The 20,760-nt window shown below is 41.8% G+C and overlaps 1 protein-coding gene across 4 annotated transcripts in view; it reads left to right on the top strand.

Annotated features, from left to right (window-relative positions):
- Positions 1–2,578: 2,578 nt before the first annotated feature.
- LOC110494325 (zinc finger protein 385A) overlaps positions 2,579–20,760 on the top strand; it is a 77,218-nt gene continuing 59,036 nt past the window's right edge. Inside the window, exon 1 of one of the 4 annotated variants that reach the window (XM_021569285.3) lies at positions 2,579–3,117. In XM_021569285.3, the coding sequence (XP_021424960.3) occupies positions 3,105–3,117 (13 nt within the window). In that variant the 5' untranslated portion in view covers positions 2,579–3,104. Of the gene's footprint in view, positions 3,118–15,152; positions 15,924–20,760 lie in introns of those variants that run through there. The other 3 variants (XM_021569286.3, XM_036950410.2, XM_090205727.1) reach the window with 3 other exon arrangements.

The following is a 20,760-nucleotide window of genomic DNA, read 5'->3' as shown; positions in this document are numbered from 1 at the left end:
ATCCTAGTCCTGGAGTAAAAAACTACTTCAAATAAGTTTTTCCACTGAGCAGGCATTTTAGTCCAGGCCTAGGTTTAATCTGTGTGTGGGAAACTGGCCCTCGTGTTAAATATGTCACTTAAACATTTTACAATAAATAATGAGATATACAATACTCTGTTATCTAATGCCAGTCAATCCACATGTCATTTCACTGGCAGGATAAAAGACACTGAAGAGGGGCAGAGGGGAAGAACTGACTTCTAAGAAGGCCATTTAGCACATCAGATTTAGACTGACATTTACTCGACATTGCACCATGCGTCAATCTCACTCCCTCTCCACCCTCCTCCGCCACCCTCCACCCTCCACCCCCTCCTCCCTCCACCCTCCTCCGCCACCCTCCACCCTCCACCCCCCCCTCCCTTGCCTCTCTTATATGGCACCCTGCAAGCATATTTCATGACATCGGATCTACATTTCCTGTAAACTGCTGTCGGTGCAATGTCAGGAGTTAACTTGTTATGGATTAGGAGTTCTGTGTTCGTCTTCATATCAGTGTATCATTTCATATGACATAATCTAATAAAAAAAACAGCAGGCGATACCATTATATTACAGCAACTCTACCCCAAATGAACTACAACTCAAATCAATCAATCAATCAAATGTATTTATAAAGCCCTTCTTACATCAGATGATGTCACAGAAACCCAGCCTAAGACCCCAAACAGCAAGCAATGCAGGTGTACGGTGGCTAGGAAAAACTACCTAGAAAGGCCGGAACCTAGGAAGAAACCTAGAGAGGAACCAGGCTATGACGGGTGGTCAGTCCTCTTCTGGCTGTGCCGGGTGTCGATTATAACAGAACATGGCCAAGATGTTCAAATGTTCATAGATGACCAGCAGGGTCAAATAATAATAATCACAGTGGTCGTATAGGGTGCAACAGGTCAGCACCTCAGGAGTAAATGTCAGTTGGCTTTTCATAGCCGATCATTCAGAGTATCTCTACTGCTCTTGCTGTCTCTAGAGAGTTGAAAACAGCACGTCCGGTAAACAGGTCCGGGTTCCATAGCCGCAGGCAGAACAGTTTAAACTGGAGCAGCAGCACGACCAGGTGGACTGGGGACAGCACGAAGCCATCAGGCCAGGTAGTCCTGAGGCATGGTCCTAGGGCTCAGGTCCTCCGAGAGAAAGAAAGAAAGAAAGAGAGAAAAAAAGAAAGAAAGAAAGAAAGAAAGAAAGAAAAAGAGAAAGAGAGAATTAGAGAGAGCATACTTAAATTCACACAGGACACCAGATAAGACAGGAGAAACACACCAGATAAAACAGACTGACCCTAGCACCCCGACACAAACTATTGCAGCATAAATACTGGAGGCTGAGACAGGAGGGATTGGGAGACACTGTGGCCCCATCCGACTCTACCCCCGGACAGGGACAAACAGGTAGGATATAACCCCACCCACTTTGCCAAAGCACAGCCTCCACACCACTAGAGGGATGTCTTCAACCACCAACTTACAATCCTGAGACAAGGCTGAGTATAGCCCCCTCATAGGGACGGCATGGAAGGCAGAGAATCCCAGTGGAGAGAGGGGAACCGGCCAAGCAGAGATAGCAAGGGCGGTTCGTTGCTCCAGTGCCTTTCCGTTCACCTTCACTCTCCGGGGCCAGACTACACTCAATCATAGGACCTACTGAAGAGATGAGTGGTCAATAAAGACTTAAAGGTTGAGACCGAGTCTGCGTCTCTCACATGGGTAGGCAGACCATTCCATAAAAATAACATCAAAAAAAGGAATAGCGTAAATGATGAGCAGATCAGGGTGTGAAAGTGTTAAAAAGACTCTTCTGTTTTGGTCTAAGGTAGTGGGGGCAAGGAATTATCTAGGGGAGTTTTATAAGCTTAGATGACAATCTTAGATGCCATAGAGGAGACATTGAGATGGACTGGTACTTGTATTACCTCTTCTCTCGCCATGGTGTGTTCAATTAATTACAGTGACGATGGATGTTGGTAAAGTCTAGTTATGATGCACAGGTCCCGATGGAGCCACAGCCATTCACAACTTTTAGTGTGGCTGACATAGGAGCTCATTTGGGAGGCAGTTAAAACTAGTGTGTGAATTCATCTCTAAGTCAAACAAAACAAACACTCCTCTCCCTGTGTTATGCTTTCATCTGTCAATCTCACTTCCCTCACTCCCTCAACACCCTCTCTCTCTCTCTCTCTCTCTCTCTCTCTCTCTCTCTCTTTCTATCTCCAAATCCTCTCCCTCTCTTCCTTTTTCCCTCCCTCTTTCGCTCTCCCTAATTTCAATGACTCTTAGTTTTAACTCCCCCCCCTCCTTCCCTCTATCCACTTCTCTTCTTTGAATTTGCCATCCTTCATTCTGTCCCTGCTCCCTCCTTCCGCCCTCCCTCCCCCCTCCTCACTTGCTCTCCCTCCGTCCTCACAGTTGTCCTCACATATTAAGTTCCCTGTCTTAAGAAGCAGAATTAGCTGCTGGAATCTTGTGCACTTGTTCCGTTCTCTCTCCGGGGGTGGGGAAGCAAGGAAGGATTGAAGAGAGAGAGGAGGAAAAATAGTGACAGTAAAGGAAAGGAAGCCGTGAGAGAGAGAGAGAGAGAGAGAGAGAGAGAGAGAGAGAGAGAGAGTAAAAAATAGGGGAGGGAGTAAGAGAGGGGAGGAAAAGAAAACGTAAGTGAATAGAGTTATGGCAAAACGAGTGCGAGACAGAAATAGGGAGAGAGAGTGTGAGGGTAAGAGAGGGAGAGAGAGTGTGAATAAGCCTGGTGTTTGATCTCTGCTTTACTGTGCGCACGTGGCTGCGTACACTCTACGTCTCTCTCATCTCTCTCTCACTCTCCCTTTCTCTCTCACTCACTCTGAGTGTGTTTGTTTTTATGTGGTAAGCTCTCTGTAGTATTGTGATTCATATGTTCTCCTACAGTTACGTGCGATTCTATAGGATCTGCTTGGATTCGCTTCTTCTCTCTCATCCCTCTGTGAGCAAGAGGACAACATTTTCTCTCCTCATTTATACCGGTTAATTCTGGGAAATCTGTACAATTTTGAAGTACTAGATCCATTCAACCAAGGAGGAGAGGAGCTGCCAATGTGGGGCTCAGGTAAGAACACTTCAATGTTGGAAATATTGACACTATTATGCACTAATCTTTGTTTACTGCATAATATTATCAGTATCATAAGGCTAGAAAATATCCCAATATGTCACAACACATGTCATAACATGTCATAGCATTGCCATAATTTATATTTGTCAAGTTATGATAAGTTATGACATATGCTATGAAGCTTTACGACATGTTTATGACATCGTAATAAAATGTTATGGCGAGGAGTTCAAGCGTTACCTAAAAACTTTTATGATGTCACATTTTCTAAGGTCTGTTACACTATTTAGTGTAAAATACAGTAATGACCCTAGCCTTGGTAAGTTAAAAGCAATTCCAAGTGTGGCACTGTGGTTAGATTGCCTTAATGAATGGCTGTTCTGACTATCCCCTGAAGTTACTGAAATACTACATTCACCACAATACTGAGACAGTTATTTGTCAATACTACATTCACCACAATACTGAGACAGTTATTTGTCAAAACTACATTCACCACAATACTGACACAGTTATTTGTCAAAACTACATTCACCACAATACTGAGACAGTTATTTGTCAAAACTACATTCACCACAATACTGACACAGTTATTTGTCAATACTACATTCACCACAATACTGAGACAGTTATTTGTCAATACTACATTCACCACAATACTGAGACAGTTATTTGTCAATACTACATTCACCACAATACTGAGACAGTTATTTGTCAATACTACATTCACCACAATACTGAGACAGTTATTTGTCAATACTACATTCACCACAATAGTGACACAGTTATTTGTCAATACTACATTCACCACAATACTGACACAGTTATTTGTCAATACTACATTCACCACAATACTGACACAGTTATTTGTCAATACTACATTCACCACAATACTGAGACAGTTATTTGTCAATACTACATTCACCACAATACTGAAACAGTTATTTGTCAATACTACATTCACCACAATACTGACACAGTTATTTGTCAATACTACATTCACCACAATACTGACACAGTTATTTGTCAATACTACATTCACCAATATACTGACACAATTATTTGTCAGTAGTACATTCACCAATATACTGACACTTAGCAATATGTGGTCTGGCAGTTTGTATTGGAGGAATATGGTCCAGGCAACAGCCTGTCTGTGACAGTATGGGTATGCGAATATAATATTACAATTTTACATCATGTATGAGGCTATGGGGTCAAATCTATAGCTATGGCACATATAATAGTCTATAGAATCAAGAGTGAGAGATATCTGTGAGCAGTGAGTTATTTTTCAAAGTGTCTGGTAACTGTGACAGGCCTTCTCACGGGTGTGTGTTTTACACAGTAGAGTGTTAGAGTTTGTGTGTGTGTGTGTGTGTGGTGTGTGTGTGTGTGTGTGTGTGTGTGTGTGTGTGTGTGTGTGTGTGTGTGTGTGTGTGTGTGTGTGTGTGTGTGCGACTGTGTGTGTGTGTGTTCGTGCATGCTTGTTTGTGTGTGATTTCTGAGAATGTCAATCTTTGATGAGACATAAGCAACCCTTTAGGGCTGAACTTCCACAATACACCTGCCTTCATTCTCACCTTTCTCTAGCAGACTCTACATTCATCACCACATTGAGAAAAGCAGGGAGAAAAGTAAAGAGAGGGGGATGAGGCGGACAGAGATAGACCTGTTTTGGATAGACCACCTTATAGACCTAAGAAACACATCCCTTAACAACAAGTCAGGGAGAAGAGGATTCTGTGGTTAACAGGGACATGACAAAAACACTTGTTTTTTACGCAAGCATTTCACTACACCTGCAAGAACACCTGCAATATGTGTAGATTTGGCATACGGAGAGGGATACATTGGAGAGAGAATGTGTGAGAAAGAGATAGCATAATTAAGCGTAGTCTCATTCACAGCAAATTAGGAGAACCTACTGTAGAAGCACGCCACACAAGGCTCCTTTTGGTATGGCTGAATCACCAGTCTGTACACCCAGCGCTTGACTTGGACTGAAATAGGTACCGGTACACATTTTGGGTGCAGGTACTGTTTATATTTAGGTGCCGGAACTCTGTAATATTTGTAAACCAATATTTTATATCAAGTGCCGAAACTCAGTTCTGGCGTGTACCGACCCTAGTCAAGAACTGTGTTCACCTGTATAACAATAACCCCAAGTTGTGGCCTTACCAACACAATCTACACAATATACTCTGATGACATTGGCTGTAGTATTGCTCTGAGAGCACTGCTTACTGTGCAGGGAGACGTGCCTGTGTGAAAGCAGAAATTACAGTGTGTTTTGTCTATGAGAGGGAGCAATAGATACAGAAGATGGGAAGTAACTTATAATTGTGCATATAAGCCTATGTAATGCACCTTGAACTGTAGATGTATGGTCAACTACTTTAATGTCATGTCTGTAGCATAGCAAAATATCAATATGTGTCACCAGCTGAAAGTACATTTCTGATAGTGTAAATATCTGGTTTGATTTCATTTGAACAGTCACTTGTACAGTGCTCAGCAGAACAAGCAGTTCTCAACAGTTTCTCCATTCTCTTAGAGCAGGCTAAGCCCATGCCACAGTACGTCATGTGGGTATGTCATGTAGAAGTTATGTCCTAGTCCTGTGTTATTTACTGTGTGTGGACAGTAGGCAGATATGTTTAGCTCTCTGTGTCTGTATTTACTTACAGTGACTTCAGGTCTCCATCTGGTCACACCTATTTAAACCTCCTGTCTCTCTGTCTGTCTGTCTCTTATTATAACCCAGGAAATGGGCTGGGGGTGCCATGGTGACACAGAAGCCTGACACTGGTCTAAACACACCACTAGGGGGGAGTAAACTCTACAGCGAACGGTTATTTAACACTCGCCTACAAAAAAGATTAACCAATAAAAATAGCTTACTACTCTATAAGAGGCGAGGTGCTATGGTGTATAGAGGGAAGATTGGGACATGAACCTGCTTCACACACCTACCGGGTCACAGGATCATCAGGGTGATCTCAGGGCTGTTCCCATGGTGATAATTGGCATATAGGCTGAAGCAGTGTTGTATGCAAGAATTTATTAAACTAAGAATCAATGTATGCATATTTGTTTTAAATACAGTATGTATGTGAGTTTGTTGATGAGTGTGTACCACCCTGCATCCCACTGCTGGCTTTCTTCTTGAAGCTAAGCAGGGTTGGTCCCTGGATGGGAGACCAGATGATGTTGGAAGTGATGCAGGAGGTCCAGTAGGGGGCACACTTCCCTCTAGTCTCAATAGATCCCAGTGCAGTGAAAGGGACATTGCCATGCATGGGTGCAGTCTATCAGATTGGGAGTTCTGACTCTCTCTGGTCACTAAAGATCCCATGGCACTTATTGTAGGGGTGTTATGTCCTGGCTAAATTCCCAATCTGGTACTCATACAATCATGGCCACATTTAAAAAAAAAAAAAATATTTAACCTTTATTTAACTAGCCAAGTCAGTTAAGAACAAATTCTTATTTACAATGATGGCCTACCCTGGCCAAAACCGGGTAACACTGGGTCAATTGTGCACCGCCCTATGGGACTCCCAATCACGGCCGGATGTGATACAATCTGGATTCGAGCCAGGGACTGTAATGACGCCTCTTGCACTGAGATCTCGTGCCTTAGACCACTGCGCCATTCGGGAGCATCCCCAGCGACCTAATCATCCCCACACTAACCCCAGGTCGTTGCTGTAAAATATATATGTAATCTGACTTGGTAAAATAAGGGTCAAGTGTGTGTGGCACTAGACTTGAGGTGTGGTGCGTAGCTCTATCACTGCTCATAATACCTACTCGGTGTATTAACCCCATTGCACTGCTGGCATTCTTAGTGGGTCAGACAGAGTAGTGTTCAAAGGCATTGCTATGATGGACTTATGTTGCATTAGCTTTGGTCTGGCTCATTCTGGATCAAAGACATGTGGTGGAGTTGTCAGGCCTTGGGAGATAGTTCACTTGTATTACACGTCTTTAGTCAGCCTGGTCTCATAGACTAGACGTCATAGTAAACAAAAATACCGGACACTCAAATTAGTATGATATGTTAAGTTTGGTATGGTTACAAAAGGCAAAAATGTGGATGTTTGGTCGGGTTGGATCGGTGGCTGTATAACGCGAATGTCTCAAGGACAACTTTAGCATTTTGGCAAATTAGAAACCTTGCAACTACTTACTACTTTTGGTCTCCCTTCCCCTAACCCTAACCCTAATCCTAACCTTAACCCTAACCTTAACCCCAGACCTAGCTAATGTTACCTGGCCGAATGCATAGTGCCAACGGTAAAGTTTGATGGAGGAGGAATAATGGTCTGTGGCTGTTTTTCATGGTTCGGGCTAGGCCTCTTAGTTCCAGTGAAGGGAAATCTTAATGTGACAGCATTCAATGACATTCTATACGATTCTGTGCTTCCAACTTTGTGGCAACAGTTTGGGGAAGGCACTTTCCTGTTTCAGTATGACATTGTCCCGGTGCACAAAGCGAGGTCCATACAGAAATGGTTTGTCGAGATTGGTGTGGAAGAAATTGACTGGCCTGCACAAAGGCCTGTCCTCAACCCCATTGAACACCTTTGGGATGAATTGGAATGCCGACTGTGAGCCAGGCCTAATCACCAAACATCAGTGCCCGACCTCAATAATGATTTTGGCTGAATGGAAGCAAGTCCCCATAGCAAACATCTAGTTGAAAGCCTTCCCAGAAGAGTGGAGGCTTCTGAAGCAGCAAAAGGGGAACCAACTCCATATTAATGCCCATGCTTTTGGAATGAGACGTTCGACAAGCAGGTGTCTACATACTTAAGGTCATGTAGTGTATCATGCAAATTGTAATTCTTAACATATCATACAAAATGGATAATGGACATCCACAAATTAATACATACCATACCCAACATAACATATCATACTAATTTGAGTGTCCTGGATTTTTGTTTACTATGTTAGGTCAACCCCTGAGTCCAGGTTGCTTTAGTTGTCAGATGAGGTCTTGATTAAGATTTGGTCCGGCTCTTCTGAACCATCTGTTTACGACCAGGGATAAAATTAGAGTTTAACAAGCTTGTCCACGTGGTTATGGATTTTATCACTGCAATCGGAGAGAGGGATATGTTGAGGAGAGAGGGATAGTAAAAAGAGAGAGACAGTAAAAAGAGAGGCTAATGGTAAAAAGAGTAACGCACACATAGATAACCATATCAAGGCATCCAATAACACATTTTCAAAGGTTTAATTGGGTAATCCTGAACAACTCGAGATGACATTATCTCAAACCAAAGACACAAGATGTACTTAATTTACAACGTTTTGGACTGAGATAGTCATTCAGGCTGGGGTCTAGATACTCCAACGCGTCGCTGTTTTTGCTAACTATTTATTATTTTACTGCGGAAAACCCCAAGTCCTCACTTCTCACTCACCGATCTTAAAACTAGGGCTGTAGCGGTGACAATCTTAGCGCCACACCGGCAGTCACGAGTCATGACCACAGTCAAATTCCACGTGAAAGTCATGGTAATCACAATTGTGAACTCTTGACATGCGTTGGTAGTACCCACCTTGCTAACATCCATCAGGTCCTAATGGCCTGGTACTCTCTATTGTCTCTATAACCACTCTGACTGACATCAACGCAAATTAAATAAAAAATCACATCAAACCGTTATCCTCCAAACAGTATTGTGCTGTTAAAACACCTCACTGTGATCATCAATTTGAAAAAATAAGTTCAACAACATGGAATGGACAGCGCTTTCTAATTAATTTAATTAATTAAAAACACCCATTCGCGTATTAGAGTTTATGCATACCTATAAGCCTATATATGAACTCAAGCACGAACAACAAAAAAACGTTATTAAAATAATGATTGTGCAGATATATAATACATAGCCTAACGCATATTACACACAAAGAAAACATTTAAAAAACGGATTTAATTAAGTCTGAATTAAGTACGTAATCGGTCTAGCCTATACTCCAAAATTAAACTAATTCTAGTAATGGCCTTCGAGTGTGGACTGTAATATTATGCATACTGAATGGACTGGTTACCTTATGCTACGCTCCAACCTTTCTATCCACGAGTCTGGGAGAAAACGTATAGGCCTAGTCTGTGCTGTTGGTTCATTGACTGTGCGGGGCGTTCAACTCATTTAGTCTACACTTATAGATCATTTGTATTTGATTTTGAATAGTGTAGTAAGAGGGCATTTTGTATATTTCCATCATTAAAAGGTTAACATACAGTGGGACAAAAAAGTATTTAGTCAGCCACCAATTGTGCAAGTTCTCCCACTTAAAAAGATGAGAGAGGCCTGTAATTTTCATCATAGGTACACTTCAACTATGACAGACAAAATGAGAAAAAAAACCCATAAAATCACATTGTAGGATTTTTAATTTATTTATTTGCAAATTATGGTGGAAAATAAGTATTTGGTCAATAACAAAAGTTTATCTCAATACTTTGTTATATACCCTTTGTTGGCAATGACAAAGGTCAAACAAGGTCTTCACAAGGTTTTCACACACTGTTTCTGGTATTTTGGACCATTCCTCCATGCAGATCTCCTCTAGAGCAGTGATGTTTTGGGGCTGTTGCTGGGCAACACAGACTTTCAACTCCCTCCAAAGATTTTCTATGGGGTTGAGATCTGGAGACTGGCTAGGCCACTCCAGGACCTTGAAATGCTTCTTACGAAGCCACTCCTTCGTTGCCCGGGCGATGTGTTTGGGATCATTGTCATGCTGAAAGACCCAGCCACGTTTCATCTTCAATGCCCTTGCTGATGGAAGGAGCTTTTCACTCAAGATCTCACGATACATGGCCCCATTCATTCTTTCCTTTACACGGATCAGTCGTCCTGGTCCCTTTGCAGAAAAACAGCCCCAAAGCATGATGTTTCCACCCCCATGCTTCACAGTAGGTATGGTGTTCTTTGGATGCAACTCAGCATTCTTTGTCCTCCAAACACGACGAGTTGAGTTTTTACCAAAAAGTTATATTTTGGTTTCATCTGACCATATGACATTCTCCCAATCTTCTTCTGGATCATCCAAATACTCTCTAGCAAACTTCAGACGGGCCTGGACATGTACTGGTTTAAGCAGGGGGACACGTCTGGCACTGCAGGATTTGAGTCCCTGGCGGCATAGTGTGTTACTGATGGTAGGCTTTGTTACTTTGGTCCCAGCTCTCTGCAGGTCATTCACTAGGTCCCCCCGTGTGGTTCTGGGATTTTTGCTCACCGTTCTTGTGATCATTTTGACCCCACGGGGTGAGATCTTGCGTGGAGCCCCAGATCGAGGAAGATTTCCTAATAATTGCTCCCACAGTTGATTTCTTCAAACCAAGCTGCTTACCTATTTCAGATTCAGTCTTCCCAGCCTGGTGCAGGTCTACAATTTTGTTTCTGGTGTCCTTTGACAGCTCTTTGGTCTTGGCCATAGTGGAGTTTGGAGAGTGACTGTTTGAGGTTGTGGACAGGTGTCTTTTATACTGGTAACAAGTTCAAACAGGTGCCATTAATACAGGTAACGAGTGGAGGACAGAGGAGCCACGCAAAGAAGAAGTTACAGGTCTGTGAGAGCCAGAAATCTTGCTTGTTTGTAGGTGACCAAATACTTATTTTCCACCATAATTTGCAAATAAATTCATAAAAAATCCTAACAATGTGATTTTCTGGATTTTATGTCATAGTTGAAGTGTACCTATGATGAAAATTACAGGCCTCTCTCATCTTTTTAAGTGGGAGAACTTGCACAATTGGTGGCTGACTAAAGACTTTTTTGCCCCACTGTATTACCTTTAGCTACAGGAATATCACTTGTCATGCAGCGAGAGGGTGCATGCTCCTGAAACAGTGGTTGATGTGTGGAGTGAAATAATTACTATTTTTTTTATAAATCCAGACATTTGTATATGCAATCCCATGTGAAAGCTGAGTTAAGGAACAGAGCACAAGCTTTTTTTTGCGACTTTCTCAAATCATCAATAGTCTATAGTTATATTATGTAGCCCATATATGTTTTGATTTCTAAGACATTCTAAGGTTTTTATCATTCTCAACTAAACCTGCCAAATAACTCTAAATCTAGTTTATAGGACCTGTTTCAAATTATCACTTTTACTCTCAACATAGCCACTATATAATATAAAATATTTGCACGGGACTTACAGTGTATAAGCATATCTTGTCTGCTTATTGAACAAGCCTTCAGCCTATGACATGGCGCAATGCAGTAAGCCAAGTCATATTCTGTTCTTCTGAAATACATTTTCTTTATATCATGTTTTTTTTTTTTAAACCTGCCTAAATAAATAATATATTTATTGTGATGGTATATATTACATAGATTTATTAGCCATTTTTCATTTATTTATTATTATTATTATTTTATTTACTATTATATATTTTTTTGTATTTTACCCCCCTTTTCTCCCCGTTTTCGTTTGTGTGTCATTGCTGCAACTCCCCAACGGGCTCGGGAGGCGAAGGTAGAGTCATATGTTCTCCGAAACATGACCCGCCAAACCAAGCTTCTTAACAGCCGCCCACTTAGCCCAGAAGCACCAATGTGTCGGAGGAAACACTGTTCAACTCACAACCAAGGTCAGCCTGCAGGCACCTGGCCCGCAACAAGGAGTCGCTAGAACACGAAGAGCCAAGTAAAGCCCCCCCAGCCAAAGCCTCCCCTAACCCGGCCAGTTATGATCGAACCCAGGTCTGTAGTGATGCCTCTAGCACTGCTATGCAGTGCCATAGATGGCTGTACCACTCGGGAGGCCCTTATTAGACATTTTTTAATCTTGATGTTCCAAAGGCACACGTCAACGCCTTGTATCTGGCTTGTATGTGTGGAGGTCATAAACATATTTATGTTCATTAACGGTAAATTACCGTGAGGCTGGCAGTCTTTTGCATGACAATAACCTGCTGAGAAAATGTTTTGACCACCACAGACCTACTTACAACTCCTGTGAAACCACACACACACACAGATATGCACACACACACACAGTACAAACACACAAAAAAAATCTCCCTGCTTTGTCACCTGAGCCCAGAGGTATGGTTTCAGGCTCTCATGGTGACATCCATTAAAGTCGTACAGTGTCTGTCCCTCGGCCCAAAGACAGCTCCATTAGCACCTGGACCATTGGCCACAACAACAACCCTACCTGCATTATTCAAACTGACTCTACTAATAAGGAAACCCTATAGCCTCCACAGAGACAGACACAGACACACACACACACACACACACACACACACACACACACACACACACACACACACACACACACACACACACACACACACACACTATAGACAGACACCCTGTCCCCTTGCCAGCTATATAAAAACATTTTTTACTGATGCGTTTTGGCCACATCAAAGTGAGAAAGGGTCTGACTCAGAGATGGACTACTCCATGCTGAATCACAATAGGGGTCAGATGGCGGATTCGTGAGGGATTTGGGAACATTGTTTGTTAGTAAATGGTTGATTGAACACAATGGGTGTGCATGTATTACAATGCCGTAAATGTAATAATTTACTTGATGACGGCAGGACATTGATGTCAGTATTTCCCAACAGAGAACAATAATTATAGAGAGGAATGAATCTCCAGCACCTCTGCCTGTCACACCGTTGTCAACCACTTCTTTAATTCTGCCATACCAGTTCATCCACCTTATCCCTTAATCCCTCATCAGTTTGCATTTATCTCAATCTCACCTCCCCTTCGTCCATCCCCTCCACCAGCCTTTCAAGCTGTCATTCACCATCCCATCTCTACCTCTCTTTTCTTTCCATTGCTCTGTCCACACAATTCTACTACGCTACATGTACATTCAGTATGACTACACAGCAAATTGTCCAGTGTTGATTTTTCAGTGTTACATTTCTAGTCTTGATTCAGAAGTTAAATTCACTCTGTACGAGTGAAAATAACACTCAGCGGTATACAACAACCCCTATTGTTGCTGTTAATAACCAGAGTTATTGTTTTACACTGTGGAGGGTCAAAACCACACCCAGCATTGTCATATTTCCCAGCATGCTCTACTGCATGTAGATTTTTTAGGATTGTTTTTAATATCTATGTTTTTGCGTGTACATTGATTGATTAATCTTATGCTACACAAAGATAAAATAATAATACATATATATTTTATATACTCTTTTCATACCAAGTAGAACATCAAAGTCGCTTTAAAAAATAAATAAACCAAAAACAATTTAACAAAACAAATATAAAAGAATGTATCTTGAGAGGAGGGGGATTGATGGTAGAGCCAGGCAGGAAGGTAGAGACATCTGACAGACAGATGTTCCTCAATGGGCACCTCGTCGTCTTCGGTAGTCACAGCTCCTCCTCCATTGGTAGGCTAGATCATCCACTACTGAAACGTACCCACCTGGGCGATGCTTTGGCGACTGTAAAAGCGCCAGTAAGACCACCACACCTCAGCAGTTGTACAGAAAAGCCCTAGATGAAGCGAGCCTCTGCGTCCCCTCACGCCGAAGTCCACTTCCCTCTAGGAACTGGGGCAGGAGGCTAAAAAGCCAATGCTGTTGAGCATCATTCAGATCATATTAGCTAGCCAAGCGAAATATAAACTGACCTGCCATTATTAGTCCTGCAATTCCGTGGAACTCCACCTGATATTTCAGTTCATCTATTAACAAGTCATCAAGAACAAAAAAAGTTGATTCAATAAAGCAAAAAACAACAACACATATAAACAATAAAATAAAAATAAAATATATAAAGAGCTCTCTGCCTAGGCTACCTCACATTGCCATGGTAACCACAGAATGATTAATGACATACTTTTTCCTAAATGAATCCAATCAGTTAGTTAGATTTATTGCACCTGTTACTGAAATGGTTGTTACAGTTTAAATGGTTTAGGTAGTCACCTTAATCAAGTTCCACTATCCCGACAGTCATTCTGAATGGGGGTTGTGGGTGAATAAAAAATGGTTGGATATCCTAACTGTCTGGATTCCAATAGGAATTACACATTACTTTGCAAGCCAGCATAACGTGACTTGCAGGTCTGATGTGAACTGTAAACCAGGACTTTCCTAACACCACTGAGTTAGGAAAAAACTAGGCTATCAAAGACCTTATGATATATGTAATGTATATTGTCATAGAGTTTCATTTTAATGATAACATTCGCCTAGGAACTCACTTGGTAAAATTAAAAGAAAAAAATCAACAACCATATCTTTGTCACTAACAAATACAGTTATGGGTGGTAAATGGGGAATGTGCAACTTTACACCATAAACCATTTCATTATATTTCACTCCACTGTAGCATGAAATTGTGTGATTATTCACCACACAGTAGAGTGAGTGCATATTATTACAATACAAAGTAGAGTGAAATACTAATTAGTTCACTACAGCGAGTGTGAAATGCCTGTTAGTTTACTCCAGTGTAGAGTGAATTTCACAGAGCCAGTGTTAATTTTCTACTCTGTATAGAGTTACAGAAACCTTTTAACAATTTCACACAGTATGAAATTCCCTCTGAGAGTGGATGCATAAAGACACCACAAAAGTGTGAAAATGAACACTAAAATGAACACACACACACACACACACACACACACACACAAAGTAAGAAATAAGTATTCGAAATGGGAAACTGAGAAAATTCTGACTATTATATGATACTGTGCTGTCAGAAACAGAAGGTAAGAGGGAAGATTAAAAACACTTAAATAGAGCAAAAGAGAGAGAAAGAGCGAGAGAGAGAGATCCACTGATGGTAGAAACAGAGGAAAGAGGGAAGAGAGGGGGGAGAGGGAGACAGAGAGGGGGGAGAGCAAAAAGTGACAGCGACATTATCACTCGAGCTAACGTCTGCCTCCTGATTCTAACACCCCCAGAAAGTGCTATGAACTGGCTGCTCTGATTGGCCCAGGCCTCCACCAATCAGAGCACAGGTATGTAAGGTGCCTTTAGGTTTTACCCAACCCCAAAAAACAGAGAGAGGGAGAGGGAGAGGGAGAGGGAGAGACAAAGACAAAGACATAGACAGAGACAGAGAAAGAGAGGGAGAGAGAGAGAGAGAGAGAGCGAGAGAGAGAGAGACAGAGACAGAGAAAGAGAGGGAGAGAGAGAGAGACAGAGACAGAGAGGGAGAGAGACAGAGACAGAGAGGGAGAGGGACAGCGACAGAGAAAGAGAGGGAGAGAGAGAGAGAGAGAGAGAGAGAGAGAGAGAGGCTGCCAGTGTTTCACAGGCTTGCTACAGTGCAGAGGTTTTTCCACTGAAGAGAGGTTCTGTCAGAGGGAATTCTCTAATGTTGCTGCTGCTGAAGTGAAACCATCACAGGGGATACACTGCAGTAAACACTGCACTGGAGAATACTGTGGTGGTTCATACTGAGGTTTGGATGGCTGTGATGCTCCTATCCTCACCTTTCAACTGCATTCAACAGCAAAGCCACATAATTGCAACAACCAGACCCTGCTTCTGAAGACCCTCACCTGGAGAGGACAGACTGAGACAGACAGAGTGGTAGAGAGAGAGAAGAGTGCAGACTTTAGGATTTTTGACAATTCTTCCATCGTTTAAAAGTCATTCCTCTCCATCGATTGATGTGACGAATAAGTGAGAAGAAAATAATAGCTAGCATTTTGGAGAAAGAGGATAAACGTCATAGATCGGGAGTGAGGAACCGTAAGCAGAGCATCTAAACTGGAATTGAAGGGGGGAGAGTGGAAGGGTACTACAGGATGCTTTTGGGTAAGTGGCAGATTGATGATAGTTGATAAAGTCCTTGTACAGTATTTCAATGAAACATTTTTTATCTCTGTCCATCAGACCGTCACTCGTAATCTCTCTATTGGGGTAGAGTTTCAGGTGTCACTTACTAAGGAAACTTTCAGCTATGTTGAAGTTGGTACTGTAGTGTAGGCTACCTGTACTGCACACATAAATACCAACTAGTATCTATGTAAACCTTGTCAAGATTACATATAGCTACACTGTTATGACTGCATGAGTAAGTGGACTATCAAATGAATGGTGAATGGTATGACCAGTAGGAAACTGGCTAATCAGAAATAGGTTTCAGGTAGAGAACTAAGAGGTATGAATGAGCACAAGCATTGCTAAATGTTATTTTAGGCTGATAAGTATTGTCGTCTTAAAGTTGTTTTATGCTGCGTACTGGTTCAGTGTTGAGACTACTGTGCAGCGTGACTACATGAATATGCAATGACGCGTAGGTTCAAGAGGACTGGAAGACAGTGGGGGAGCAGAGGAACAGTCTCTGTTAACGAGCTCTCAGACCCGCATTTCTTAACGCATGCTTGAACTAAGTCAGTAGCTCTCCACACACACTCACACACACTCACACACACACACACACACACACACACACACACACACACACACACACACACACACACACACACACACACACACACACACACACACACACACACACACACACACACACAGTCTCTAATATGAATGCTTTCTTTTCCCTGTCTCTATCTCTCTCACACATTCACGCACGTCGATGTTAATTGCTTGTCAACCATGTACCCACATATGCTTTGCTTACATACGCTAATGCACACACAGACGTGAACAAAGACACAAACACACACTCTGTTGTACTGTCAGATCAGTTAATGAGCTAACGCAGCAGAAAGTCAAACTGTGAGATATGAATGTGAGGCCCCTCTGTTTGTTCGACACATTCAGAGCTCACACACACACACACACACACACACACACACACACACACACACACACACACACACACACACACACATACATGTACACACGCGCACACACGCGTACGCACACACACATACACACACACGCACATGCATGCACACACATGCACGCATGCACACACACGCACACACACAGATACACACAAACGTTCACACACTTTATTTTCACTGAGGTTAGTGAGGCTTGGAGAGGATGAAGACATTATTGACCCTGATGTCCAATGTGCCCGGAACACAATGCAGCTTGATGTCCTTCCTGCCAACACTGTGTGTGTGTGTGTGTGTGTGTGTGTGTGTGTGTGTGTGTGTGTGTGTGTGTGTGTGTGTGTGTGTGTGTGTGTGTGTGTGTGTGTGTGTGTGTGTGTGTGTGTGTGTGTGTGTGTGTGTGTGTATGTGTGTGTATGTGTGTGTGTGTGTGTGGATGTGTGTGTGTGTGTGTGTCCTTGTGGTTGGGTAATGATTCTGTATTTTCTCTCTCAGACAGAGCCTTATGAAGTCAGAGGGTGAATAATTGGACATAATTGGAAACACTCAGATGGGCTTCTGATTAGAATGAATGTAAAATCCGCTACATTTTCCTGCCCACTGACTTCGCCCTGCAGTTGCGGAGGGTTACCTCCTGTGTGTGTGTGTGTGTACTGCTCCTTGTTTGAGAGTGCCGGTATGTATGTGTGTATTTGTGCATTTATGTGTGTGTTTATGTGTGTGCATATGGATGCATTTCCCCAGAGCCATATATTTCCCTTCAATCTCTAATTGACCTTGAGTACATCATGAAGGCTCAGCCTGTGTTGTGGTAGGAAACTCCCACATCCAGCCACGTCAGAAAGATAAAGACATATCATCTGACATATGATCTAAATGACATGGTATGGTATATGGTATGTAGGGTGAATGATATATGTCAGTATAATTTCCCTCCACAAGGAGAGACCAAAAGCCAGCACACTGAAATAGTATTCCGCGGTTACAGTAATGATGTTGAAAATGAGAGAAGAAAATATAGAGAGAGCGGGAGAGAGAGAGAAAGAGAGAGAGAGAGAGAGAGATAGCAAGAGAGAGAGAGAGAGAAAAGAGAGAGGGGTGAGAGAGAAAAGCCAGAGAGAGAGAGAGAAGGAGAGAGAGAGAAAGAGAGAAAGTAAGAAAGAAAGAAAAAAAGAGAGAAAGAAAGAAAGAAAGAAAGAAAGAAAGAAAGAAAGAAAGAAAGAAAGAAAGAAAGAAAGAAAGAAAAATATAGTGGTTGTGATGCCTGACTGACTGTCCTCACCAAATGAAGAAGATGATAACCTCAAACCAACATGTAAATAAATAAAAACAAAAAAATGTGGCCATCTGGTTTGCTTATAAGGAATTTGAAATGATTTATACTTGTACTTTTACTTTTGATACTTAAATATATTTTAGCTATTCCATTTACTTTTGATACTTAAGTATATTTACAACCAAATACTTTTAGATTTTTACTCAAGTAGTATTTTACTGGGTGACTTTCACTTTTACCATTTTTACTTTTACTGAAGTATGACAATTGGGTACTTTTTTCCACCAATGTCAGCTATCAGTTTGACTCTACACATGTAGTTTACATGTTACACGTACATTCGTCATCTGCCACGTGATTTATCATCTTTTCTCTCTTCATCCACTCGCCATGCTTTCCCTTTCTTTTTCTCTATTCTGTCTCTCTCTGTGTGTGTGTGTGTGTGTGTGTGTGTGTGTGTGTGTGTGTGTGTGTGTGTGTGTGTGTGTGTGTGTGTGTGTGTGTGTGTGTGTGTGTGTGTGTGTGTGTGTGTGTGTGTGTGTGTGTGTGTGCGTGCGTGCGTTTGTGTGGTATGCTTAGTGAACAGTGGTTCTCTGTCACTGTAAAGGCCCACACAGTGTCCTCCCACTGAATGTCTGTCAGTCAGCACCTCCTCTGTTTCTTCAACTCTTATGTGCCTACATCAGCACTGTCCTCTATCTGTGTCTATTCTGTCCATCAACCACAGCTTTCCCCCTCCTCTCTGTCTCTCCATCCACCATCAGCCTCCCACCTCTCCCTCTAGCTAAGAAAGGAAAAATCTGTGCATTTCATTCGATTCTTTCTCTCTCTTTGTCTTTCTGTCTTCTAAGCTACCTCCATCTCTCACCACTGTTGAGTGGAAACATCCTAACATGTCTTCAGCACTGGATCATAATGCTAGCTCATCTCTTCTGGTGCAGGGGGAATGGTAAATGTAGTTTAGTAACCCTTGCTCGATTTTCATTATGAATATTTTAGACTGGAGAGTTGGAGGTCTTTATTTATTTAGAGATAGGCCACTATTTCTCCTGGTCTGACGCTGGGATGTGCTGAGCTTGATAAAAAAATATGACGGCCTCCGTCACTGTATAGAACACGAAACTAATGTGTGTGTGTCAAACTCACTACACACACTCCAGCCGTCCAATGGCAAAAGTGGTCCATAAACAACATCATGACCTTTAAATATAGGCAATGCAGAGATGGATAAAACGTAATGACATTTAAGATGTATTTGACAGACTCACATGTGTCTGGTCCAGGCCAATGCTCTGTTAACTGTCACAAAGATACCATCAGGCTGACAGATGCTTTCAGGTCAGATAAGGTCAAACTGCCAGGGATGCCTTAAAATGTTTAAAGTTGCAATATGTAACCTTTTGGGCGACATGACCAAATTCAGAAATGAGAGTTATAGATCTGCCATTCTAATTGAAAGCAAGTTTGAGAAGCGGCAGATCTGTTCTATGTGCGCTATTCCTATGCTTCCCGTTCTTAAGTTTAGCTTTTGAATCATTGTACACCAGCTTCAAACAGCTAAAAATACCAAATGTTTGTTTATGTAAAATACATTCCACAGCGGTTTAGATGGTACAATGCACTACACTACACATAGCTTGTTTTGTCACAGAAACTGAAATTAGGCAAACTATTCCAAATTTAGCAATCAGGAAATGGTGGAGCAATTTCTGCATATTGGACCTTTAAAGAACATCTTTAAAAGAAAGATTAAGAAAACTCTGACATCTTAGAACTCCGACAACAGAACCAGACAATCTCTCATTCTTATTCTAGGCATCACTTTTAACCAGAAGGCAGATAAAATAGACTAGAGTATACTATAGTTTGCCAGGATTTAATTGCTGTAAACTGCAATGCACTATTTACTACCACTGTACTAATGTACTTATTCACAGTCACACAAACCAAATATTTAACTACGGAGTGAATCTAAAGCACTACTCCTACTGTAGGCTTCAGACCTGAATCCAATCGAGAATCTGTGGAAAGAACTGAAAACTGCTGTTCACAAATGCTCTCCATCCAACCTCACTGAGCTCGAGCTGTTTTGAAAGGAGGAATGGGAAAAAATGTCAGTCTCTCAATGTGCAAAACTGATAGAGACATACCCCAAGCGACTTACAGCTGTAATCGCAGCAAAAGGTGGCGCTACAAAGTATTAACTTAAGGGGGCTGAATAATTTTGCACGCCCAATTTTTCAGTTTTTGATTTGTTAAAAAAGTTAGAAATATCCAATAAATGTTGTTCCACTTCATGATTGTGTCCCACTTGTTGTTGATTCTTCACAAAAAAATACAGTTTTATATCTTTATGTTTGAAGCCTGAAATGTGGCAAAAGGTCGCAAAGTTCAAGGGGGCCGAATACTTTCGCAAGGCACTGTATTTGTGTGAGGATTTAGATTTCAATAGTGGTTTTGATGACTTAACCGCATCCCATTGTTAAAGGCTAGGTAGCACCTGTCTGTTGTACATCATGTTTTTATTGGCTGTGTTTGTGTGTTTGTGTGTGTGTGTGTGTGCGTGCGTGTG

Source organism: Oncorhynchus mykiss, chromosome 17 (assembly GCF_057628025.1).
Source record: "Oncorhynchus mykiss isolate SJ-2025 chromosome 17, ASM5762802v1, whole genome shotgun sequence".
Classification (NCBI taxonomy): Eukaryota; Metazoa; Chordata; class Actinopteri; order Salmoniformes; family Salmonidae; genus Oncorhynchus; species Oncorhynchus mykiss.
Note: the sequence above shows the minus strand (reverse complement) of the source record. Positions and strands in the feature narration are given on the sequence as shown.